General features: G+C 41.6%; 1 protein-coding gene across 8 annotated transcripts in view; it reads right to left on the bottom strand.

Annotated features, from left to right (window-relative positions):
• Window positions 1-26586, bottom strand: part of RNF144B (ring finger protein 144B) — a 117836-nt gene that overhangs the window by 45978 nt on the left and 45272 nt on the right. For 3 of the 8 annotated variants that reach the window (XM_054984806.1, XM_054984811.1, XM_054984809.1), the window contains one exon: window positions 6923-7110. In XM_054984806.1, coding sequence (XP_054840781.1) covers window positions 6923-7110 — 188 coding nt within the window. The other 5 variants (XM_054984807.1, XM_054984812.1, XM_054984814.1 and 2 more) reach the window with 5 other exon arrangements.

Here is a 26586-nt window from a genome sequence, read left to right as displayed (position 1 = left end):
TGGGTCGCTCACCGACGCTCCGGCCAGTGTCTCATCGCCGTCCACTGGCTCCGGGGGAAGGGCGGTCCGCATGGCTAGCCGGAAGTGGGGGGCGTCCCTCCCCAAGAGGACGGGGTAGGGCAGGGCGTTCACTCGAGCCAAGTGCGTCTCAAGGGTTTGGCCACGGTAGGTCACGGGCACCTGGACCACTGGGCACTCCTCGACGTGGTGATGCACGCAGGCAATGGTGGCTTGGCGGACTACGGGCAGGTCGGGCGGCAGGAGATGGGTCCTGACCATAGACACCGAACTCCCGCTATCAAGCAAGGCGGTCAATCGCCTCCCGGCCAGTGACACCAAGATCAGCATGGGTGGCGGTCTGGAGGACCGGGCGGTGGTTGGCAGGGCGGTGTCCCAACCCAAGTCGCACTCCATAAGGGGGCACTCCCTCTTCCAGTGTCCGCGCTGCCCACAGGTGAAGCAGGGCCCCTTGTCGCTGGGGTCCCGGCTCGCTCCGGCCGGCTTGGTAGGTGGGGTGGTGGGCGGAGGGAAGGTCCACCGAGGTCCCTGGGGAGGCCCGGCGGCTGGCCGACCGGCGTTGAGCGGGGTGGGTGGGCGAGGCCCGGACCGGGCCCGGCCACCCTTCCCGCCGGGACCTTGGCCCCCTTCGCCACCCAGACGAGCTTCTGCCTTCGGGGGGTCTCGAGCCTCCACGGCCATCACGTTTTCCCAGAGGGTGGTGGCCTCCTTCAGGGTGCCGGGCTTATTGTAGGCCACCCAGTTTCTGGCTCGGGCGGGAATCACCTGCAGCAGCTGCTCGAGGACCACCTGGTCCACAATCCTCCGCCCCTCGTCTGTGGTGGGCCTTAGCCATCGGTACGCCGTATCTTGGAGGGCGGTTACCAGCGTGCGGGGGCGGTCTGACTTTTGGAAGGTGATGGCCCGAAACCTCTGGCGGTAGGTTTCCGGCGTTATCTCATAGCGGTCGAGGACCGCCTCTTTGAGTTTGACGTAGTCGGCACTCTCGGCCTTGGGGAGGGCCTTCAGGGCGGCTTGGGCCTCTCCGGTCAAGTAAGGGCCAATGATGAAGGCCCACTGGGCCTGCGGCCAGCCTGCCGCCTCCGCCGTGCGTTCAAAGGCCTCCAAAAAGGCATCTACGTCGTCTTCTGGCCCTAACTTGGCCAGGTGAAAGGGCGGGCGGGGGTTGGCGCCTCCCCCGCCCCCGCCGGCACCGGCCCCTGCCTGGGCCAGGGTCTGTTGGAGTCCCCGGATCAGGGCCGCCTGAGCGTCTTGCTGCTGGCGGGCGAGAGCGGCCTGGGCATCCAGCTGCTGCTGGGCCACCTCCTTCAGCAGCTGGCCCTGATGCTCTGTGAGCCACTGCCCGAACTGGGTGAGATCCATGGCAGGGCTGGCCGGGGGTGTCTCTCCGCTCGGCTTCTGCAGCACTGCCGGGCGTATAAGGGTACGGGAGCTGCTCCAGCCTGCGGGGGTGGGTAGGTGCGGAAGCGGGTGCCTCACGGGTCCGCCGGGGCCTGCTTTCTCCACCAGTTTGTGAGGCCCCGCCCCGCCCCCAACCGCGCCCTCCTCGTGCTCCGCCGTCCCTTCCTTTGCCTCCAGGGGGAGGGGTGAGTTCCCTCTGCCTCAGACTGGGCTGGGACCGTGGCTGCTCCAGCAGCCTCTGTCTCCAGCCAGCTGTCTCCGAGAACTTCTCCTTCCCTCTCTCTGTGCCACCTCTCAGTCAGCTACTCCTCCTCGGCGTCATCGGGACCTCCCCCTTTATAGCGGCTCTCCTCCCCGCCTCTGGACCCGTCACCAATCCCTGTGCGTGCCACCTCCACCCTCTGCTCTCCCTCGGTTTCCCCCCCCCTTCCCTTTGGTCACCGTGCCCGTCCATCATCCTCCCTCCTCACTTCTTCCTTGTCCCGCCAGCTGTCTCCTCTTCCCCGTTGATGGCTCGCCGGTGCTGGCCCTGCGCCAATCCCTGCCCGTGGCTCACACCGGCGAGCCCTCCCAGGAGCCGTCCAGCCAGTCAGGGGATGGCGTGGCTGGCTCTCCGTCCCGCCCCCTCGCCCCGCTGCTGGCCAGGCCCACTCCTGCGCCTCCGACCCGGACGGTGTGGGCGGCCGCCTCGGCGTTTCCTGGGCCGCAGCCCTTCCCCTCGTCGGAGCGGCTTCCCTCGGCGCGGCGGCCGTCCATGCCGGCCCGTGCGGCTCTGCTGACAGGGGCGGCGGCGCGGGTGAGCGCTTCCTTGTTTCGGCCCGGCTCGCCGTGCGCCCCGTCTATGCTCCCCGCAGGTAGGGGGTCCCCGAGGGGTGTTGGGGGTGTGTGTGGGGTGCGCGGGATTGGGGAGGGGAGTTCCGTGGGTGGGGAGGGGAGCTTCGCAGGTGGGGGGGGAGCTCCGCGGGCGGCAGGGAGGCCGGCGTGCGCGCCCAGTCCGGGGCAGGAGGAGCCTGCTCCGGACATATATATATAAAATCACAAATCACAGTTCTGAGTAGAATTTATGAGAGTGGATTCTGGCACTACTGTGCTTGATTTCAGTACCCAGACTGACTGATAGTTACACTGCTTTCTTAACAATGCACAGATACCAATGAAACATACAGAGATGTTCTTAGATTACTTCCATTTATCAAGGTAAAAGGTTAGTATTGTAATATTTACTCAACAGAACAAACACTGCCTTGTGTACTCTAGATGGTAAATCTGTGTCCATGTAGGGAATTTGTAGTAATCTGAATAGGACCACAGTTTAGGCCTGATTCCTGTCATGGTGAAGACTCCACAATATCATTTACCACCATCACTCTTGGACAGTGGGCTTCTTTTGAAACTGAGCTCACTGGTTTAGATGAGATTTACTGTTTCTTAGGGAACTTTCAAACAATAGAAAAGACTGTTCTCTACAACTCATACTCAAAGTCACCACCATTGCTGCAGTATTCCTATATAATTGGGCCGGGGGGGGGGCTGTTTCTTCTAACAAAAGAATCCAAGAGAAAGATGCACTTCAGTTATGTAGGGAATGAACTGAAAGTGTTCAAAATAACAGATTCTTTGATTGGTACAATAGTTTATCTTGGCATTCACCACTTTTAAGAACTACATTATCAGGTCTCTGTGGGCTTTGGCCTCATTTTAACTTTGTTGTTTTTAAGCATATTATTAGCTACTTTCTGGATTTAATAATTAAGTATTACATTCCCCAAAATGTAATCATTCAAGTTAATTCTTATGCTTAAAAAATAGTTTGGAGGAGAAGTACTTAACATCTAAGGCAGGGAAGTATTACATACATGGGAAAGGCAAAATCAAATATTGTTGGAAAATCTGGACTAGGATTATGAAATGAAGCAGGACAGCGAACCATAAAATTATGTGAAGCCAACAATTTGTTCATTGCACGCACATGCATCAGGCAACTGAACAGATTATTATACATGTGGACATCATTGGATAGTCAATACAGGAATCAAATAGGTTACATAATCAAAAGCTCTATTCTCTCTGTTAAAACAAGACCAGGAGCAGATTGTGGTACTGACCATGAATTGTTTATCAAAAATTAGAATAAAGCTGAAGAGAAATATTAAACAATCATAGTCCCAAAATATAATCTAAATAACATTCCTTAAGATTTTAAAGAACACATTTGCATTAAGTGCAACTGAACATAAACAAGAAGAACTGTGCATTGAAACCAAAGACATTATCAAGGAACAATACACAAAGGCTATTCCTGTAGCCAAAAGAAATGAAAAACCTCAATGGATGACTGAAGAAACTCTTAAAAGTGCTAAGGAAAGATGAGAGGCAAAAGTAAAAGATGACAGAAATAGAATCAAAATTCCAAATGCAGCTTTTCAGAGATTTGCACATAGAGACAAATGGAACTGTTATAATAACCAGTGCAAAGAAAAAGAAGAGAACAACAGAAAAGGAAGAACTAGAGATCCGTTTCATAAGCTCAAAGAAATCAAAAGAAAATTCAAACCATGGCAAAGGATGCTAAAAGATCAACATAGAAACATTATCTGGTCAGGACAAAAAAGAAAAGGCGGAAACAATATTCTTAAGAACTATACAGAAGAGATGAAAGGATGACAAAGAATCTTTTGATAAAGAATCTGCAATTTTAGAAAGTGAAGTGAAAGCTACACTTAAAGGAGTGTTATATGGATACCATGGACCGCTAAAAAGACAAATAAGTGGGTTCTAGATTAAACAATTCTCCCTAGAAGCTAAAATGTCTTCTCATCATGAGAAGACAAGATTCATTGGAAAAGATAAGCAGGATTTGAGTCCAGTGGCTCTGTAAGTGGTCATACTTGCCCTCACAATCAGGGCCGGATCTAGAGTTCCTGGCGCCCAGGGCAACCCTAGTCCAACCCTTCGTGCACACGCGCAATGCGTGCGTGCTCCCAGCACTGCGTGATGACGTCACTTCTGTGACGTCATCACGCAGGCCGGAGCATGCCGCCCGCGCAATGCACCGGCGGAGGCAGCGTGCGGAGCTTGGAAGCTGCCCACACCATTCGTCTCCCCGCAGGACAGGCGGCAGCCGGCTGCCCCCTGTCCTGCGGGGCAGGCAAATGGTGCAGGCGGCCTTGCAGCTCCCCACGTTGCCTTTTGCCTGCCCTGCAGGACACGGGGCATGCAGCAAGCCACCCACCCCCTGTCCTGCGGAGCAGGCAAAAGGCAGCGAGGGGGGCTGGGAGGCTGCCTGCGCTGTCGCCCGCGTGCTCCCGGCAGCTGGCAGATGCTCCCGGCGCCCCCTCCCTGGTGGCACCAGGGGCAGACTATCCCCCCTGCCCCCCCTTGATCTGGCCCTGCTCACAATATTAAGGTTTATGAATATGGCAATATCATAAGCCCCTCTGCTCATGTGTTTAAAACACCCACAAGCTGGCTGGCTACGCAGGAGATGGAAAAGTACTGGAATGTGAGAAGTGAAGTAAGACTAACTTAGCCCCACACCCTGGAGTTTGTGCATAACCATAGAATAATAGAGGTCTCCAGAAGTACTTGAATGAATCCATTCACATACCCCGCCCATTCTACCCTTTACCCAGTCTCCTATTATAGCTTCACCCATCCAGCCATTGTGGGTCATCAAATAATCATTTTACACCCAGAGTTCCTCTCAGAAAGATCCAAAAAACCTTCCTAGTTCATTGTCCCACCTTGGAGACAGTTCACCAGCCTTATTGTCTTACCCCAGAGACAGTTTCCCAATCCTTTGTCCTACCCTGGGAAGAACCATTAAGGCATTGTTTTAGGGCAGAGACTCAGTCCTGCCTCAGGGCATGTTTCACAGTATATCTGACTGTCCTGCCATGTGCTCAGTGTGTGTGTGTATGGACCTTCCACATGCCCTCAGATGGCATGTCTGAGCCCTTCTTCCTCTTGCCATGAAGTACTTGTCACTGAAGCTGCTCTCCCTTGGACACCCTCAGTCTCCTGGACCTGGTAACTATAAACCCAACTCTGCAACTTTCTCCAACTTTCCTCCCTGTTTTTCTAGTCAGCTTTGTGTGTGTGCTGTGTGTTTTGAGTGCAATTGATCTGTAGTATTTTAAATAAAACCCCTTTTTATTGAATATCTGCCTGCTTATTGAAAGGGTTCTTTAGAGGAAGGGATCTTCGTATACATTGGCGCAAAAGATCCTAGTTACCCCCTCTTGCAAGCTTCTCCTTGTTACTAATTCCCTACTCACAAAGAGACCTGCTCTTTGGGTAACAGCCCCTTAAAGACTAATAAGGTTTTCAAGGCACAAAATTTTCAGAATATAAGCTTTCAAGAGTCGAAGCTCCCTTTATCAGATAAAATATATCCAACCAATGAAGCTTTGACTCTCGAAAGCTTATAGCCTGAACATCTTGTTGATCTTTTAAGATGCAACTAGACTCAAATCCTGCTTTTTTACTGCAGACCAACACAGCTGTCCACCTGAAACTATCTTCATGGAAAAGACAATAATTCTAGGAAAGGATGAAAGCAGTAGAAAAAGAGGAAGATCTAAGATGAGATGGACTGACTCAATAAAAGAACCCATGGCCTTCTGTTTGCAAGACCTGAACAAGGCTATCGATGATAGGATTTTTGGAGATCATTTACAGAGCATTATAAGTCAGAAGTGATTTGACAGTACATAAAACACTCATTCTGTGTACATTCACTATTGCAAGGGATGCACTATATGATAGGAGGATTTCTCAAAGCTGACAAATACGGCTGGTTGAGTGCACATTAGCTCTGCCATAGGGCCTCTCTACAGTTATGGGGAATGGCCCATGATTTAATCAAATGCATGCTTGGCATACTGAATTTCCAGTTTAATTGCCTGCATCTTCACTCGAAAGGTAACTGGGCTGGGAGAACCTCCAGGAGATATTTGAAAGCCGTTCCCAGAGTTCTGTGGGGTAGATAGACCAATGGAGCTGGATCCTAGAGAAGATTTCTGTGGCCAGAAGATGGGGCAATTTTTGCTGACTCCCTCATCCCATTGCAGATGTCAGATTCTTTTCATGCTGTGCCTGGATGTTCCCTTCCCCTCAGGAGCAGCATTTCAGGGAGCATTTGGGACTGTAAAGGGGAGGGGGGAGGCTAGCTTTGCTGACAAAAATCCATCCATCGGATTTTTTTAGCAGGATCCAAGACATAGTCTGGTTCAGTATAAGCTCCATAAATTCAGATAAGCACATTTATTTCGAAGGAGAGAAAGAAAATGCTCTATAATCAGCTATAGAAAGTGTTTTATCATGTCATGATGATTTGTCAGATCTTAGGCTTCCACAAGGGAATATTTATAAGAAATATCATGCTTTAGCACATAAAACACAAAAGTTTCACTCTGTTTCTCCTAGACCTCAATTAGTCCAGTAACCTGCTGAAAATTAGTACAGAATGAGTCAACTTCACTATGTTAAAGGTGATGCCTACCGAGGTACAAAAGATGCAGCTGCAGTCTTGTAGAGTTGTCATCTTATCCAGAGAATATTCACATAGGCACAGTTTGCACATGACCAAAGGCTCCAAGGATAATTCCCCAACTTCTGATATTCCAGCCATCATAGTGTAATAACAGATCTTCCCCACAGTGGCCATCAACTCAAGCAGGCCCGCTGATTCTGAAAAAAAGATGAAAATAAGAGGTGGTAAACTACCAAGACTAAAGCTGCTGGCAAAACTTCACCATTGCTTCAACTCTGGCATTTGAAGGAGGAGATGCACTGGAAGGTGCCAATATTAATCTGTACTCAGGTTTACCCATCAACATAGTGGGCTGATTACAACAGCCCTGACTGTCCTAGGTATATTCAGTGAGAATTAAAATACATCTATGTACCATACTTACAGTAGAGGATAACCCATATTACCTGGCTAAAAAGAAGACCTTCTATCTAGAGGAATTCAACAATATTTTCTAGAGGTCACTACAAAGGCTGGCACAGTTTACTCTATTTAATTATTTGGGCGAGATATCTTTGAAATCATACATCAAATTTCTGGGCAGTAAAAATGAGAACGACTTGCAAGATTCCAAGGTATGGTTTGAATGCACGTGACACAGCAATCTTGCCAGCTAAGCAAATTCAGGTCTTGCTGTCCAAGGTCTGCCTATAAACCCTGTGTATGCCATCATGAATTCCACAAACCAGCTAACACAGAAATAACTGCATATGGTATAATCCCATAAAGTCCCTCCTCCAAAGCAGCCCTTTTCTCCAGGGGAACTGATCTCTGTGGCCTGGAGATCAGTTGTGATTGTGAGAGATCTCCAGCCACCATCTGGAGGCGCAACCCTACTACCCACCAGAAATGACCTTCATGAAATATTTAAGATATTAAACTAGCCAGGAAAAGAAATATCACAACAAGAACCAACACTAATTTTTCCAATGAAGAAACTCCATGTACAAGTATCAGACTCTATTTAACTAGGCCTTAGTGGCTTGCTGTTATTTGTGAATGCTACTGACCCTGTTTTTCCCACTGGGTCTCCTTGGATACGTGGAAGACTCTGAGAGGATTGGATCACATCCCTAAGATTATACTCAGTTCCAGAGGCACTTAGAAGAAACAAGAAGTTTCAGTGTTCAGAAGCACTGTTCAGAAGTCATAGAATGAGTTACATGCCAAGTTTTGCCAGTGGAGCAAGTAGGGGCTTGTTGGGGCCTTCAAGTCAATAAAATAGCATGGGGGAGCCCTAACCCCCCCATCCCCAAACACCGTGGTCCCAATCAAAATGAGAAACATGGAACTCCCTGATCACACCTGTTGACTGGACCGGGGGATGTACCTGGGAGAAGCATTCCCTTCACAGTTAGACAAGGTACATGATCTCTCTTATACAGTGTAACTGTAGTATAAATTAATTTGTTTAACATCAGTACCTTAACTCAATACCTGAAGGTTGCTTCGCATGGTATTTTTCCATTCCTGAAGCAGTCCAAAAGCCAACACTGTCTGCACGCTCATAGCAAAGAAAGAAAGAACTCATACTGCCCATCACAAGTGGATGTACATACTTTTTTCCTCCAACATGAAAAGGAAAAAATGTGAGGAGGGAAGCAGCTCTTTGTAACTACACTGAGTTGCAAGGGGTTTGTTTGTTTTTCCCCTGGTGCAAGTCAGCTGCATATAGGATAAGAGGTAACTTCAAATGGCAAAGTTACATGCTTCTAACTGAATAGCCCAGCAAAAGATTATTGAATTGCAGAGGCTGTTACTGAGAAAGTAACCATCTGCCACTGAATGCTTACAAACAAGCCCTATCCTTTTACATGCCATTAGCTACAAATAATTCCTTATGAGAACAGAACGGGAATTGCAGCTTATTTCAGAACAATGCCTTTTATGCAAGTCAGAATCCATAAGCCACTGTTCTATGACTGCCACAACAATGACTGTTAACAATGTATTGTCCAACAGTGCAATGACACATCAAGGGCCATCTTTACTTTCATCTGCAGTTTACTCTCGTTCTGACACCTACATACGTTTTACAAAATATGTTTGCGTTTGCTGCTGCACTTTTACAAAGACCTGCTGCTGCTAGCATATTGTAAGAAATATCACACATTAGTTCCTATACTTAGTCTCAACAGCAAGTGAGGTTTAATGTTTTACTGCTTGGAAACCATCCTATTTATTTCAGTTTTTGTAGAATAATATTTTTCTTCTTTATAAAAGTTGTCATGAACTTCTTTTTAAAAATCAAAATGAAAAAGTTAGGGTACATCAATGTGCAGATTTGACCTGCGATCCTGCACACCCTTGTGGGAGTAAACCCCACTGAACTCAGTGGAGCTTTAGAATCAGACTCAGATGACAACTATGTTTGTTGTATGCGTCAGCCCCAGTTGTACACAAACCAGAGCTATTGGTACAATTTTAACATAAAAGCTGTGTACAACTCAGAGGAGCTGAATTCTTTCCCCTTGTTACCACTCTGGAGCAGATAGTTCTTCTTCCTTACCACTGTGTAGTCCAAACAAATATTTTCCCTCGCCCTGAATCAGACATTGGAAGTGAACAGGACTGGAAAGAAAATGCCTAGAGCGTCAGGCTATGAGAATGCAAGGCCTTTAACTGTGCCCTTATGATAAAATCTAAATGCTAAAATTAGAGCCCTATGTTTCACACTCAATATAAACGGAGAAGACATAAGAGCAAACAGAGATGTCTCTGTCATGTCTAGTTTGGCCCTTACTTCTGAGTAATCTCAAAAAACTAATGACATACTGTTCCATCAGCTAAAGTGGTAAAGGCTTATATTTCCCTTGCATAGCTCCTCCCTCTTTAGCTTCACCAGAAGCTGCTTCCCCAACAGAACTTCTAGTCCAAACCAAAAGCACTAGGAAAGAGTCTTACAAGTCTAGCACCAACTCCTAAGGTTGTCTACTCCGGCTTGAGAATTTCTGGAAATTTGTGGGCCCAGATGGGGAAAGCAGAGTTTCCCTGCAGGGGAGGGGAAGCGATTATCTGGACCCGCTGACACTGTCATTTCCTCCAGGCGAACTGATCTCTGGAGATCAATTATAATTCTGGGAGAATGCCAGGCTCCACCTGGAGATTAGGAACCCTACTAATTACCTGACTACATCAAATGATTGAAAAGGCATTATACACTGTACCTATTCCTCCACTTGGGTTCCAAAGAGACAGTCAAATTTGAAGCTTAGAGCTTGGATCTGTGAAACAGTGTTAGGAATGACACCCTGAAAACACAAAGATCCACACCAAAATATACCAAGTTGAGCCCAAAAATACTGTACAAGACAAATCTATCAAGAGCCCCAGGCCTCTTAAGAGGACCATAACACACCTAAAGAAGTCCTTGTAAATGGAATTTTAATGCAACTTTATTAGCTACTATGCACAAATATATTTACCTACTACAATTCATTGCATGTAGCATCATAATTTTTGGAGTATCAAATCTGATCTTTACAACACAAATATATTGGAAAGTGCTGTCAAGTCACAGCTGACTTATGGGGACCCTATAGGATTTTCAAGTCAAGAGATGTTCAGAGGCTTGCCATTGCCTGCCTCTGCATAGCAATCCTGGATTTCCTTGGTGATCTCCCATCCAAGTACTAATCAGGGCATACCCTGCTTAGCTTCCAAAATCTGATGAAATTGGGCTAGCCTGGGCCATCCAGGTCAGGGCTAGCATAAATATAATCCCACTAATAAAAAGATGCATATAAAGCAGACTGTGGGCATCTGCTTAAGCTCTTTACAAAGTCTGTCCTGCATTTTTTAGGATTACACCAGTCTATACAGAAACAAACCCTTTCTAAATAAGTCAGTGGTATTTAGCACAAGGTGTAAATTTGACCTATCTGCGTACTGCCTACATCACGGATCCTTTGTAGTCCATTGTCTGAAAAATACACAACGTTCAAAAGTTATGTTTGTTCTATTTCTGTTGACCTGCAATAAGCTGTATGTTAGCTGCTGATGAAGACACTCCTACGTCTATTATGACTGCCAAATTCTGACACATTACATAATGTAAACAGACTTTCCAGAGAAGATAGAGTTGGCCTTAGGGCTACTTCATTAATTAGGCTATTTAGGGTACATCAAACTAGACTGCAAAATGGTTTATTAAGCACAGTCAGGCTTAATGATGGGTTTCACAAGATGTACAAATGTGGACTTCTCATCTCACTCCAGGCTTGTTACCTAATGCCATCCTCACCCTAATGCAGGACAGGATAGCAACGAGATCTCTGCAGAAAAACAAGCAAAGGCAATATAACCAGTATTTGTTGAGGCAAGCTGAAGCCTCACGTCACAAATGAACAATAGTTCAAATAAACCACAATTTTGCATTATGTCTGAACCAAATCTATATCCAGTATTTGCTATCTCTGAGAGTAAACATTGCCGACTTTATTATTCTTTATAACTTGAAGAAGCTCATGTGTAATTTGCCTGATATCTGCATTGTAGAGGAAATTCACTGCAATATAATTTAAGGTCCACCTAACTCAGCTTCCAGATACCAGATGATGCAAATTTAGTGCTCAGTGAACTTAAGTCAACAATCTAATTTAAAGTTGTCATCGTTTGTTTCAGTGCAAATCTATATTTAAGCACAAAGGGTTTCTTTTGCCAATAAATGCAATGTAATTAAGCAGCTGTGACAGGAGGAAAGGAAATAAAACAACCTCAGTCTTATTTGGTGTGTAAGCAGAGCAGTTGACAACCAATCTGGATCCCTGGAAGGGCTGGAGGAGCCAGATGGAAAGGGAGAGAGAGAGAGAGAGAGAAAGAGAGAGAGAGAGAGAAAGTTGTGTTACACTGTCAGCTCAGCTCAGATGGAGTCTTCAGAGAAAGAGAGATTGTCTCAGGGTTTGCCTAATATGTAAGCAGGCTAAAGTTGGGAGAGAACCTCTCAACTTTGGAAGTCTCAGAAGACTTTGGAACTCTCAGAACCTGTCTTTTGGGATACATTTATATATTTATTTAACAAACTTTATATCCTGCCTTTCTGCCCTTGTAAAGGCTACCAAAGCAGCTAACAAATTAAAAGATAGGTAATAAAATCACATTTCAAAACAATTAAAACCAACCAAAACAACATACTGTTAAAACATTTAAAACTAACGCTTAACAACATGCAAAGACATAAAAAAACCAATTAAAACATTTGACACAAAGGAGGTATCACTAAAACAAAAAAGTCTTCTTCACCCACGGGCAGAAGATAGAAACAGAAGGGGACAGATGAATTTACCTGGGGAGAGAGTCCCAGAGTTTTAGTGCCATGACCAAGAAGGCTCTCCCTCAAGGCCCCACCCACCTAATCTCAGAAAAGTGGGGCACTTGAAGCAGAGCCTCTGAAGATCATTGCAGTGGTTGGTTAGGGAGTACACTGTCCTTCAGGTACCCAACCACAGAGCTTTGAAAGTCACTCAGCACTAGAACCTTGAATTGTGCCTGGATACAAACTGGGAGCCACTGTAGATGGGCTAAAACAGGAGTGATGTGGTCCCTAGTACAGCCCATTCCAATCAACACCCTGGCTGCAGCATTCGGCACCAACTGAAGTTTCCAAATACTTCTTAAGGGCAGCCCTATGCAATATATATTGCATCAATCTAATCTATATGTAACCAGGGCATGCACCACAGTGGCCAGATATTCTCTGCCCAGGAAAGGCCACAGCTGGCTAACCAGACAAAACTGGTAAAACATACTCCTGGTCACAGCTGCCACTTGCCACAAGCCCAAACCTGCTTAGCTTTCAAGACAAAACTATATATGGCACTGGCTACAAGAGAATCAAAACAGTGCTGTTGTTTTTTTTAAACTAGACCCTCCAAGAGAAAGCTTGCATCATAGTCTATTGCTTAGAAAAAACTAAAATTGGACTGCAGTACTTACATTTACTTAACCTTTAAAAGCCATTCATCTAAGAATGCTTAAAGTACACAGAGTACACATGCATACTCTTTATTTGTTCACTTTAAAAGCTTTTGTTTGTCTACAGCACTAAGTCACAAGTAGGTCCTGAATCTTTCAGGACTCGCTTGCATAGTATGATGCCCCTCTTCTGATGTTTTTTTTTTTTTGCCTTAAACTACTTAATGGTACTAGAGGCATTTTTAAATTCAAAATTAAAATATTTTATTTAACATAGAGGAAAATGGTCAGGTGAAATCAGGGGTTGAAAATTTCTGAGGCAACTCAATATAGATAACTAAGGTAAAATCAGTACATGCACAGACTTTATGTCAAGTTCAGAGTCAGACAGAGTTTCTTGAGCTCTTCACAGTTACTTAAATCTTTATGTTGGGAGGCTTTTTCTCAGTGTTATCCCAATCACTCCAGTACATTTTCTTTGATTATTCTCTTATTCTAACTTACTCTTTTGGTTTTACTTTCCAGTACCCAAACCCCTTCTCTTGAAACACCAGTACTCCTCTTGAGATTTTAACTGACACTTAAGTTCTCCAAAGGCAGCTTCTGACCACACCAGACCATGGATCTCTTCACTCTTCAGAGCTAACTCCCCGTTTGCCTGGGTAGGGAGATTCTTCCCTCATAATATCTATCCCCTTTCTTTGGCCCGAATGAGAGTCTTCATCTACTTCCCAAACTTCTTTGTCAACTTTCCTCCAGTTCTCCTGTCTGTGTTAAACTGCTCCGTCACGGCTGAATCTCCAAACTGTCAGTATTCAACTCTTCTCAGCTAGGGCTGAAATTAGACTCTTCTCCCCAGCATCCAGTTCAGAAGTCTGTCTCTGTTTAGCTCATGCTACCCAATCAGATTCCTTGGAGTAGCCTGTCACTCAAGTCTCTGTTTCTGTGAAAAATTAACCCTTCACAGTCCTTCAGCTGATGGTACAGCACTTCGAAGCTTTTAAAAAGCGCAGTGAGTCACACATACATTTTAAGAAAAATGTTCAAAAGATTGATCTACTTAGTAGAAAAGCTAAAGCTAAACTTATGGTAAAAGATGCAGAAATGCATAATTTGTTTAACAATGCAATCCTAAACAGAGTTGTACCCTTCTTAGTCCATTGAAGTCAACGAGTTTGAATAGTGTAACACTGCTTAGGACTGCACTGCAAAAGCACAGAGTATTTTTTAAACCTTGTTAGTATCCAAAGGATCTGAAAAAGAACAAGGTGGATGAGAAACAATAGTACAAGGTGTCCCCTTTTGTCATCAAGATTTATTACACGAAAATAAGATGTTTGCTTAAAGAATACTATATTTACAATTTTCTACTAGTGTTTCAAAAGATCCATAACTTCCTGCTCATTTACTTTTATAAACTTCCAGGCCGCAGGTCATTTCAGGAGTGTGAGTTGATGTAATCCAGTAGTTAGGACCATTTTTAGGAAATAGATGAGATTTTTAGGAGTGCACCTTCTCTCTCCTTCTGTTTGTACAGGCAGCATTTAAAATGTTCAGGTATAATGAAAGGAAGCGAGGGGAAGTTTTATAAAGTCTTCTGGCCCATCTCCTATAAACTAAGCAGTGATATGACAACAAAGATGAAGAGGAGATATCAGGGACTGTGTCATATCAATAGCAAGCCTGTTCTAGAGATTTAGGAAGCCTCCTACTAGGAATATAAATTACAGATAACAATGACTATATCCACTAGAGATTTCTCTAATTGAAACTAAAGGATTCCCTAAGCGTCTGAGTCTGAACCATTTCTGTTCTCTTTACTCTGCACAGATTTTGATTTATGAATTTCTGCACCTTTATTCGGTGATTATTTCACCATTGCAAAAAGTCACAACATGAGAGTTACATTTGCCTTGCACTGACAATTCTTAACAGAGACAGATGCAAACAGTTTAGCACATCTAATGGTGAGCAGCAAAACTGAGCAGGCATACATAACTTTTGAAGTTTTTGAAGTTAAGCAAGGTTCTCTAACTTTCATTGTTAACATCAAGAAATTCATTGTATCACACAGCAACCATCAGACCTAAATCTGAAAGTGAGAAAAAAGTGATGCCAACAGGAAGTGTGTAGGGTGGAGAAAACACTGAAGAAACCATTTATGTGGCAATGTTTTGAACATGAGGAAACAAAAGGGAACACATTTGAACACAGAGCATAACAGCAAAATTAAAAATTAATCAGAAAAGCTAAACTTATACTAGTTGGCAAACTAAATGGATGTTTGTTAATGTTTAAGTTCAAGGAACTCTTATAAAATTGGATAGTTGTGATCTACCCACATAACATTAAAAACAGACATATCACTACTTCAATTTCAGATTAATTGAAAAGAACAGTAATGTTGCTATGCAGTTTCATTCAAAGGAAGTGGTTTTCAAGCTGTATTCTGGGAAACTTCAAGGTGGTAGACCAGCTTTCCTGTTGACTACTTTGTTCACTACTCTAATCTTCTGCTGCTAAGTACAGCTGAGGCTGTCCTATGAAGTGCACTATCAGTTCACAGGGGCCAAGGTGAGTCTCAGAGGCCTGGGCAGTTGCCCAAATATCCAGTGCATGCCCTGGAGGATACTCTACGATCTTCTTAAATACTAAAATATCCCTCTGGAAATAAATTAATATACAAAGCATTCCCTAAAAGTGGGAAGTTTGCAAACTAATGTTCTAATGATTTACTTATGTACATATTCTGCAATGGTTGTTTCTTGGAGCATGCCACGATAAACCATGGGATGGGATGGGGAATCAATTATCTGACAAATGAAAAAGAAAACATATGTTACGCATAACTTGACACTCGACTTGGATTCCTCAGTTGTGGATGCTTACATAATGTTCAGCTTCCAGCATATGTGCTTCCACCTCCTATTTGTAGTTCCTGAACAGCATAGGTACTGCAAAGAATTGTCCTGGCTTTCTGAAACTGTCAGTTTGAAAAGAACTTCTGCCTAAGAACCCGGAATTGCCACTTCTGAGTACCAGTGTCATGGAGGGCAGTACTAGGCTAGATGGACTTTTGGTCCAAAGTGTCATAATTTAAAGGAGTTTTTGAAATTATCGCAGGAAACATTACTATGACAATTATCTACCATAAAGATAAAACCTTATTAATTTGCTTCCCACCTTTTCATATAAAAGACCCACAAAGCAGGTTACATAACATAAAGGTACATAAAACAATACAGAAGCATCATAAAAAACTAAGAGAGATAAAAATTGACAATAAAACAGCAGCCATGATAAAAAGCAGTATATTTCAAATGCAGTTATCCTCTGCAAAAGGAAAATGTCTGACTCTTGACCTATCTCCTGACCTTTTCACTTAAGTTTCAGAAGGTTTCCTTGAGAAAGAATGCCACAGTCTGAGAGCTACCAATGAGAAATCTTTGGCCACATTCAGATCACTAAAATAACTACAGCTTGGTTGACAAATGAGCTTCAGAAATCCCTGGGCTCAAATCCTCCCACCTTCCCTTGTATGTGTCTTACAGTTTTTTAAGACTTCCTACCTTATAATAAACGGCAATTTGCTGTGACATCTCCATTGGATGGAATAGCATACTGCAGTCTGCTTCTTTCCTACAAACCCAGATTAGCAGTTGTTTGAAACCCTGGCTTGTACGCAATGAACAAACCACAATGTCAGTTCATGCATTACAGAGGTCACAGCAAATTGCTGTTTGTTATAAATCAAAAAGTTTACTATCCATAAACCACATGCAAGAAGAGCAGGGAGCACATAACACCTGTGGTGATAAAGGTACATGGAAGATCTGCAAAGATGACATAAGAAATTAGCCAGGAGAACATAGTGCAATAGACTGACTTGTAAGTTACCTGGACATGAATGTCAGCAGAAGCCTGATCCTTCCTACTCAGGAAAGCATATACCAGCTGAACACAGGAAAAGGCTCTCATTGTCACCATTCTCACCTCCCAAGCATCCAGGAACATGACCTTGTCCAGAAACCCTCCAAAGCTGTAACCCTGATCTTAAAAAAAAAAAAGTACGATCCAATCCAGAGCAGGTTGGTCGCTGCTTCAAGGCTGTGTTTCTGCCTCTTATCCAGAGAAAGCTCTGCCCTTAATGAATGAGTCATATCATACTCTTCTAAATGTTTTCTTCATTATTCCCATGACTACAACAGAGAAACAGAGGCAAAGCATTATACTAGTCCTGACTCTGAGTTTCATATTACTGAAAAGTCAATACTGTTAAGTGGGAGTAAAAGTGTAAGTATTAAAGAACAGTGGAGTCTTTTTTTAGCTTGGGGAAATAATGTTTTGGTTTGATCATACCTCCCATGGAGGCATGGAGGATCTGATCTAACAATTCCCTTACCAAAGCAATGTAAAGGATCCTTTCAGTAGAGAAAAAACTTGCCTCCATTAACCACAGAATTCTGTTGCACTCTTGAAACTGTAACGGTTAACCCTAAAAGCAGAACCCATTCCTCCCAGTTGATAACAGTTGCTTTAGCTTAATTTCTTATCTTACCAAATTCAATGCAGTAATTTCCTTTAATTTCAGTGGAAATACAAAGAGGTCAAAGTGGAAGGACATTTAACATAAAATTGCATTCAATAAGTGCCAAAACTTATGAGAGTTTGCATGAAGGCCAGGCACATACTGCTGTTTTGAAAAAGAGTACAACATTGTCCTTGTCAATGCCAGATCCTGTATGTTATCTGCATGTGCCAAGGTCTATGGAAAAAGGCCAGCAGCCATTGGAAGGTTATAAGAAAATATTTGGATGGCATGCATACCTATGGTACGATAAAATAAAAGCGGACTCTCTGTTTCTGCATCACTATATTAGAAGAAGCCTCTTCACAATCTGGAAGAAATATAAGATGTATCTGGAAGATCAAATCCCCTCTTGGGTGGTCCCGTATGAAGTAATAGACCCAAGAACTGTCGAGAATGAACAGCAACGTTTAACTTACAAGGAGATAACACAAATACAATATTCAACATTAAGAATAAAGTCACAAGAAGAATTGTCTCCTTGCTATAGTTGGTTTCAATACAGACAGATAAGGGATCTTTATAAATCGGACTGTTCAAGGGGAGGAATAAGAATGGAAAATACAGAATTGGAAGAAGTAATGCTACAAGAAGGCAAGAAAAAAATCTCAAAGATCTATAAGATACTTCTAAAATGGTACACTGAGGATGAAACAGTGAAAGTACAGATGGTGAAGTGGGCAATAAATTTTCATAAAGAAATAGCAATGGAGGCATGGGAGCACTTGTGGAAGAATACAATTAAGATTACAACGTGTACGGATATTAAAGAAAATGTATACAAGATGATATACAGATGGTACCTAACACCGAAGAAAATTGCGCTGGGGAACGCTAAAATGTCAGACAAGTGCTGGAAATGCAAAAAGCACGAAGGATCATTATACCATATGTGGTGGACTTGTGAAGTAGCGAAGCAGTACTGGGGAGATATAATAGAAGTAATTAATGAGGTGTTACAAACCCAAATAAATAAGAACCCAGAACTGCTGCTACTAAACTTGGGAATGGAGAATGTTCCAGTGCAAAATAGAACATTGTTATTTTATATGACAGCTGCAGCAAGATTACTGTATGCGCAGAAATGGAAAGTGCAAGAAGTACCTACTGTAGAGGACTGGATTTACAAATTGCTGTACATGGCAGAGATGGATAAAATGACAAGAAAACTTAAAGACCTAGATCCAGGACAGTATTTGGCGGACTGGGCGAAACTGAAACAATTTTTGGAAAAAAATGGGATGTGAAAGGAGAACTGTGGCAGTTTGAGAACTTTTGAAATAAGACATTTTAAACAGAAGAGAGAAGTGACTTTACCATTAAGAATTTATATCTATTTTAATCTAAGCTTGGATTATGATATAGCAGAAGAGGGATGAAATTTAGAACGGATTTTTTAAAGAATAAGATAGGGAGGTTATGATAAGTAATACCTTTATCAGAGTATATGAATAAGGGAATAGTTAAACAAATATACTGATGGGGCATACTATATATACTATTATGTTGGTAGATTAGATTGTATATTATATAATGAATGTGCAGTATGGTGCTGTGTGCGGTGCCACATTGGTGGCAGGGTGCACAGTAGGGGTGTTAATATATATATATTTTTTTTTGAAAAATTTTTATTGGGTTAGAATCCATTATTTTTACATTTACATTCAATTTTCCCCATTTTTTTCATCTCTAACCCCCTCCCTTTCCCCCCCTTTTTGTTGACTTCCAACAGCTTTCCGACCCTTTGTCCCCTCTCCCTTACTTCTATTAGATTCCTCTATCTAAAACAAATATATATTCTCCATTATTCTAAGCAGTACATCCTTAACTATTTTTAACATTGTATGCCCAAACTGTAAGTCTTTGTTTCCATCTTAGATAAACAATTTATCCCATTTTTCAATTTCAAATATTTCTATATATCATAAACCATGTAAGTCATATATTCATTTAGATCAAACAATTTGACTTATTCTCTATATATTACTCATTCTATCTTTTTGTAATAATTCTATATATCTCTCATCACGTAGTCAATCAATTTGACTCATCTGTATCTTCAGACGTTCAGTTTGGTACATTTTACAAAGCTTACCAAAAAAAAAGAAAATATTGTTAATTAATCAATCCTTATATTTAATCCTTATAGTTAATTATTTTCTATCTGTATTCTGTTTGTTAACCTATATATATCTATATATATGTCAATCAATTAATCTAACTGCTTATTAATTCACATTTATCTCTTCTCCCCCCGGTAAAGTCTCCCCCCTCTACTTCAGTGCTTCAGTAGTTCTCAAACTGCCACAGTTTTCCTCCCACCTCCCATTTCTTCTCCAGGTATTGTTTCAGCTTCTCCCAGTCTGTGTTGAACTGCCCTGAGTCCAGATCTCTCAGTTTTCTTGTCATCTTATCCATTTCAGCCATATACAGCAATTTGTAAATCCAATCTTCAATAGTTGGCACTTCTTGTACTTTCCATTTTTGCGCATACAAAAGTCTAGCTGCTGCTGTCATATAAAATATCAACGTCCTGTGTTGGGCTGGAATTCCCTCCATTCCCAAGTTCAGTAGCAGGAGATCTGGGTTCTTATTAATTTGAAATTGTAAAATTTCACTCATTTCTCTTATTATTTCCCCCCAGTACTGCCTGGCTACCTCACACGACCACCACATATGATAGAGGGAGCCCTCATGCTTCTTACATTTCCAGCATTTATTAGAAGTATTCAAATTCCCTAGCGCAATCTTCTTTGGTGTCATGTACCAACGATAAATCATTTTGTAAATGTTCTCTTTGATATTAGTACATGTCGTTGTCTTCATTGTAGTTTTCCACAAGTATTCCCATGCCTCCATTGTTATTTCTTTATTAAAATTTATAGCCCATTTCACCATTTGTGTTTTAACTGTCTCATCCTCGGTATACCATTTCAACAGTACTTGGTATACCTTGGATATTCTTTTCTTATCTTCTTTAAGAAGGGTCTGCTCTAGTTCCGAATTCTCTATTCGTATACCTCCCTTTACAGAGTCCGAATTATATAAGTCTCTGATCTGTCTATACTGGAACCAGTCGTAGTTAGGTGATAGTTCCTCTTGCGTCTTTATTCTAAGTTTGGATGCTTCAGTTTTAGTTATTTCTTTGTACGTTAAACATTGTTGTTCATTATCAACAGCTCTCGGATCTATCACTTCATACGGAACCACCCACAAGGGAGTTCCTTCTTGTAGATAAATTCTGTACTTCTTCCAGATTGTGTATAGACTTCTCCGTACAAAATGATGCAGGAACATCGAGTTGACCTTTACTTTGTCATGCCATAGATATGCGTGCCATCCAAATATTTTTTTATATCCCTCTAGGGCTAATAGTTTCTTGTTCTTTAATGTCATCCATTCTTTCAACCAAACTAGGCAGATTGCATCATGATAAAGTCTCAGATTGGGCAGTTGCATTCCGCCTCTTTCCTTTGCATCTTGTAAAACTTTCACTTTCACTCGAGGCTTCTTGCCTGCCCAAACAAAATCTGATATTTTCCTCTGCCATTTTTCAAATTGTTTAGAGTCTCTGATGATTGGTATTGTCTGTAGCAAAAACATTACTCTTGGTAACACATTCATCTTAACTGCTGCAATCCTACCCAACCATGACAAATTCAGTCTGTTCCATTTAATCAAGTCTCTCTCTATCTGAGTCCATAGTTTTTCATAATTGTTTTTGAATAGATCTATGTTCTTTGCAGTTAATTCGACTCCCAAATATTTCACTTTGCTTGTTACTTCACAGTCCGTTGTTTCCGTTAATAATTGTTGTTTCTGCTTAGTCATATTTTTACATAATATCTTTGACTTCTTTTTGTTGATATAAAAACCTGCCAAGTCCCCAAACTCCTTGATCTTATCTATCACTCTTGGCATGTTCTCCAATGGGTCCTCTACAATTAACATTATGTCATCCGCAAATGCTCTGACCTTATATGAATAGTCCTTTATTTTTATTCCACGAATTTCCTCATCTTGACGTATTTGTATCATCAGAATCTCCAATACTAGAATGAACAACAATGGAGACAACGGGCAACCTTGTCTTGTTCCTTTACTTATCGTCAATTTCTTGGTCAATTCATCATTCACCACGATTGCTGCAGTCTGGTCTCTGTAAATTTCCTTAATTGCTCTGATGAATCTTTCTCCCAATTGTAGCTTTTCCATAGTGGCAAACATAAAGTCCCAGTTTAAATTGTCAAACGCTTTTTCAGCGTCTACAAAGAAGAAACCAACCTCTTTGTCACAACGCTTGTCATAATATTCAATAGCATTGATCACTGTCCTTAAATTGTCTCTTATTTGTCTGTCTGGCAAAAAGCCTGCTTGTTCCTCCTCTATAACTTCTGAGAGCCACCCCTTCAATCTCTCCGCCAATATCTTCGCAAAAATTTTATAGTCATTATTAAGTAGCGATATAGGTCTATAATTTTTCACGTTAGTCAGGTCTTGGCCCTCTTTTGGGATCAATGATATGTTCGCTTCACTCCAAGTGTCTGGAATCCTTTGATCCCTTAAGACCCCATTCATCACCTCTTTTAGGAATGGTGCCAGTTCATTAGCCATTGTCTTATAAAATTTAGCCGTAAGTCCATCTGGCCCTGGCGCCTTTCCTAGATTTGCAGATTGTATTGCCTTACTTATTTCCTCGTCAGTTACTTCACTGTTCAACTTATTTCTCCAAGCTTCCGAGATTTCTGGAAGTTTGGTTTTCTCCAAATATGACGCTATTGATTCTTTATTTACTTCTTTCTTATTATACAGCTTAGCGTAGAATTTATAAAAGGCTCTACTAATGGTAGTCTGCTCCAAATACGTTTTGTTGTCTTCACAAATTTTATTTATTATTTTCTTTTCCCTTTTCTTCTTCAATTGCCATGCCAGGTACTTCCCAGGTTTATTAGCGCTCTCAAACGCTTTTTGATTCAGTCTTTTAAGATTCCACTCCAATTCTTTATTACTCATTGCTGTTAGCTGTTCTTGAAGTATTTTAATTTCCTGGTATACTTTCTTTTTCCCTGGTCTCTTTTTTAGCTGTATTTCTTTGGCTTTTATTTTCTCCTCAATCTCTTGTCTTTTCTCCTCTTTCTTCTTTCTTGCTCTACCATTTAAGTCCATTAGTATGCCCCTTACAACCGCCTTGTAAGCATCCCAAACTTTATTGGTTGGTACTTCTTTATTCACGTTGTATTGTATAAAAAACTTTGTCTCTCTTCTCAATATTTCCATATTCTCTCTCCTAATTTCCACATAATTGGGTTGTGATCTGAGCCTACCATCGGCATTATTTCTACCTCCTTAGTCCATAACGCTAAGTCTTTTGAGGCCCAGATCATATCAATTCTTGATAATGTAGAATGCCTTGCAGAATAAAAAGTAAACTGTCTGCTTTTAGGATATTCTCTCCTCCATACATCTTCAAGAGTCTCTTGTTGAATCAACTCAAAAAAAAGCTTTGGTAATAATCGGGGTGTTAATATATATTATAATGACAATAGTATATTTGATAGAATATATGTTTAAAAGAAATAGAATATGTTTAAACTAACACTTTTGTTATATATTATATTATATTATATTATATTATATTATATTATATTATATTATATTATATTATATTATATTATATTATATTATATTATATTATATTATATTATATTATATCATACTGGTCTATATTGAGGGGTATAAGATTTATACTATATTGATAGTATAATTGATAGATCTATATTATACTGATAGAATATTTGATAGTATAATTGATAGAAGCATGCTATATTGATAGGATATTTGATATATATGATAGAATACCTGAAAAAAAAATTAGAATGTGCTTAGACTAAGGGAATTATCAAGTAATAAGAGGGTGTAAGGGTTGGAAAGCTGCTGGAAGTCGATAGAGAGGGGGGAGGAAAAGGGTGGGGGATAGAGTTAATTAGATATTGAGGGAATTTGAAAAGTATACTCACCAATAAAAATTTTCTAAACAAAAAAGAAAAAGGCCAGCAGCAACAATGTCATTAGGGTATGATGCCCAATAGCTTACAAAATTAGGTCCCAAACAGAAAATATAATCATGTAATATATCTAAAACTGCAATGTAGTTAATTTCTGCACTACTCAGCTATAGACATGCATCAGGTTTCATTGTGCTCAGTGGGAGATTTAGCCTAAGGCTCTATTATGATACAAACACTTGAAATCATGTGGCACATGACATATGATTTTTTATGACATCACAAAGATTGTGCATTTTGGCATGCACACAAGCACATGCATCCAAGTTTGGGAGTTCATACAGAAGAAATGAGTCCTGTGTGATTTAGCAGTATCTTTTTTTAAAAAAAAAATTATTTTTAAAAGAAGTATATTACTTCCTTGTTATATCAAATTAATGATCAGTTAGTCCCTCCTGAAGTAGTACTTTGTATGTTCAAGACCAAGATAATGGAACACTCAATGCAAAGTTATTTGGCACAGGAGTTGAGTAAACATTGGAGAACGCTGCAAACTTAGTGCTTCCAATGGCCCTAAAACTGCATTTTTAATACAATTCAGACTCCAGAGGCAGAAATTCTCATGCTATAGTCAACTAAACCAGAACCAAATAGAATAAAGTATTTTGGATTCTGGATTTTATTGCTGTTAAAAATAGAAGCCCTTCGGTGTATGATAAGGACAACCAGCTTCTCATGATTTTCCATTGCAACTTATTTTTAAAAAGGAAGAGCAAAGTATTATGTCCTCGATATTACACCGAAGTCCAGTACTCAGAGGCAGATACACAGGAACTCATTAAGCAAATGGTCTATAAACCTTCCTGAATAAGCAACGCTGCAAACAAATGGCAGAATCCCCATTCAGCTATGCAGCTCATTGGGTGACCTTGGGTGACACAAACACACACACAAACTCACCTACTGCACAGGGTTGTTGTGAGGAGGGGAGAATCATATATACCACATTTTGCTCTTTAAGGAAAAGGAAGAGAAAATGGAGAGAGAAAGAATGCACACAGTAGCTTTTAGGAAAGACTTTCAGCTTCTCTGTATGAAATGGAGGAGGGGGTCCTAAATTCCTAATCCTCTGAGGCTGCAAAAAGCACTGAAACAAGTTCAGGCCATTTCAGCTTCCTAAAAGGGGGGCATCAAGATCTTTCTGTTTTCAGAGGTATGCTTTTATTGCCTGCAACAAGTCCTGATCTTCAGTCCCATCTCTTATGCCCCTTTGTACCCACATTCCTCCCCCTCCACAGCTTTAGTGAGGCAGGCTACCCCCAAATCTGAATGCTCTAAGAAAAGGGGAGGGCACCACCTGTAAGAGCTGCAACTGAGAAATATGATCAGATTCAAGTTCCAGTTCAGGTAAACATGAATTTTCTAGTTGCACCTTTTGTATCATATTTATCAGCATGTAGTTTACCAGGAAAACAAAAAGCATTCCGGCCTGAGGACACTAGAGCCCTTGATGTCATCTTGCCATTTTACCTCTGGTCACCATGTGGAACTTATTGATGAACTCTGGCACTCTTCCAATGAAAACAGTGGGACAATAACCAAGGCTCAAGAAAGCACAAAGTTCTTCCACAAGATTACTATCAAGAGGTTTGTGGCCAAAACCATGAAATCTTCTCAAGGAGAAAAGCCCAATTCATTCAAGAGGAAGCTAATGCTCTATAATTGACACAAAGAATCCCCCAACTTCTCTCATATTAATCAGCAGTAAAGTATAGATTTTTTAAAAACTCAAAATATACAGCAGTTGAGAGTCTACTCCACTCACAGAAGGGCCAGCCAGCTTGAAGAGTTCTTCACTCCAAGCTTTTAATTTGGCAGGTGAGCAAGTGAGTCACACCTTACTTGCTGTGTTGACTGGAGGAGATGAGGGGAAGCTGCAGAGTAAACAGACCACAATCAGAAAAGCAGGCTCAGATGGATCCCAAGGTGGACCAAGCAGGAAACATATCACACCCTATCCCGCGGCTCAGCATTACAGCTCCAAATACTCAATATCCCCCCCCTTTAAGGAGAATCACAGTCTATGAACAGATACAGCAGTCATGCTCAGTACCAGTGAGTGAGAACATTTGTCATCTAGCTCAATATTGCTTTTCCAGATAAATCTTTTCCAGCTGTACTGAGAACCTTTAGCTAGAAATGGGAGGAACTGAATCTAGCACTTCAATGGCTATAATAACTCAGTGGTACAGCGAATACTTTGCACACTTAAATGGTATACAGGGGGAGGGGGTGATTGGGAACAAATCTGGTAGTTGCATGCCCTGTCTGATTCTAACTTCTGCAGAGGTGATGAGTGTATACCTCCAATGAACTGGCACACAGACCTCTGTGCAGAAGTTGTCATCATTGCTGGAGGAAGGGATTTGGATTGGAATAGCAACACCTTTCTATCTAGTTTGCCCATCTAAAAGAGCTAAAACTATTGCTGAAATTTCTGTTCTGTTCTTTGCCACAAACATACAAGCTTAGACACTGAAGCCATGTCTTCGGAAATAACTCTAGCACATTTATTAATATAACCGAGAGAAGAAATGCTACACCATTTCTTTAAGCCTTTCAGGATCTTTAACTGGAGTTCTGGGGCTTACATTTGACTGACACTTTATCATATAAAGCCTTAAAACAAAAAATCACTCACAGGCAAAATACCAGAGGCCACTTTGTACTGACTTAACAGTATAAAACACTGTATACAAGAGGTCTGTAAATATATGCAGATACACAAACATATGGCTTTCATTTTCTGTTTTGGATAATAAAATAATCTACGATGGGAACCAAAAATATTTATATTACATATTAATGGAATAGGAGAGGGGGAAATACTTGATCATTTATGTTTCAAAGAAGTTGCATGAATTGTTGGTTAATGTATGGAACAAGGCACTTAAAATAGATTTGCACCATTCCAACTATCCTCTGACAGAAGGTTTGATAGCACTGGGAGCAAATAAGTTATCGTGCCATTGAGTTTTTACTTTCATACAATTATGAATGACCATTTTCAATCATCTCTCCAAGCATTTTTGCATCATTATTCCAATAAAACCAACATTTTTCTCCCC

This window comes from Eublepharis macularius, chromosome 7, assembly GCF_028583425.1.
Source record: "Eublepharis macularius isolate TG4126 chromosome 7, MPM_Emac_v1.0, whole genome shotgun sequence".
Taxonomy (NCBI): domain Eukaryota; kingdom Metazoa; phylum Chordata; class Lepidosauria; order Squamata; family Eublepharidae; genus Eublepharis; species Eublepharis macularius.
The sequence above is the reverse complement of the archived record's forward strand: the minus strand, read 5'-3'. Positions and strand labels throughout refer to the sequence as shown.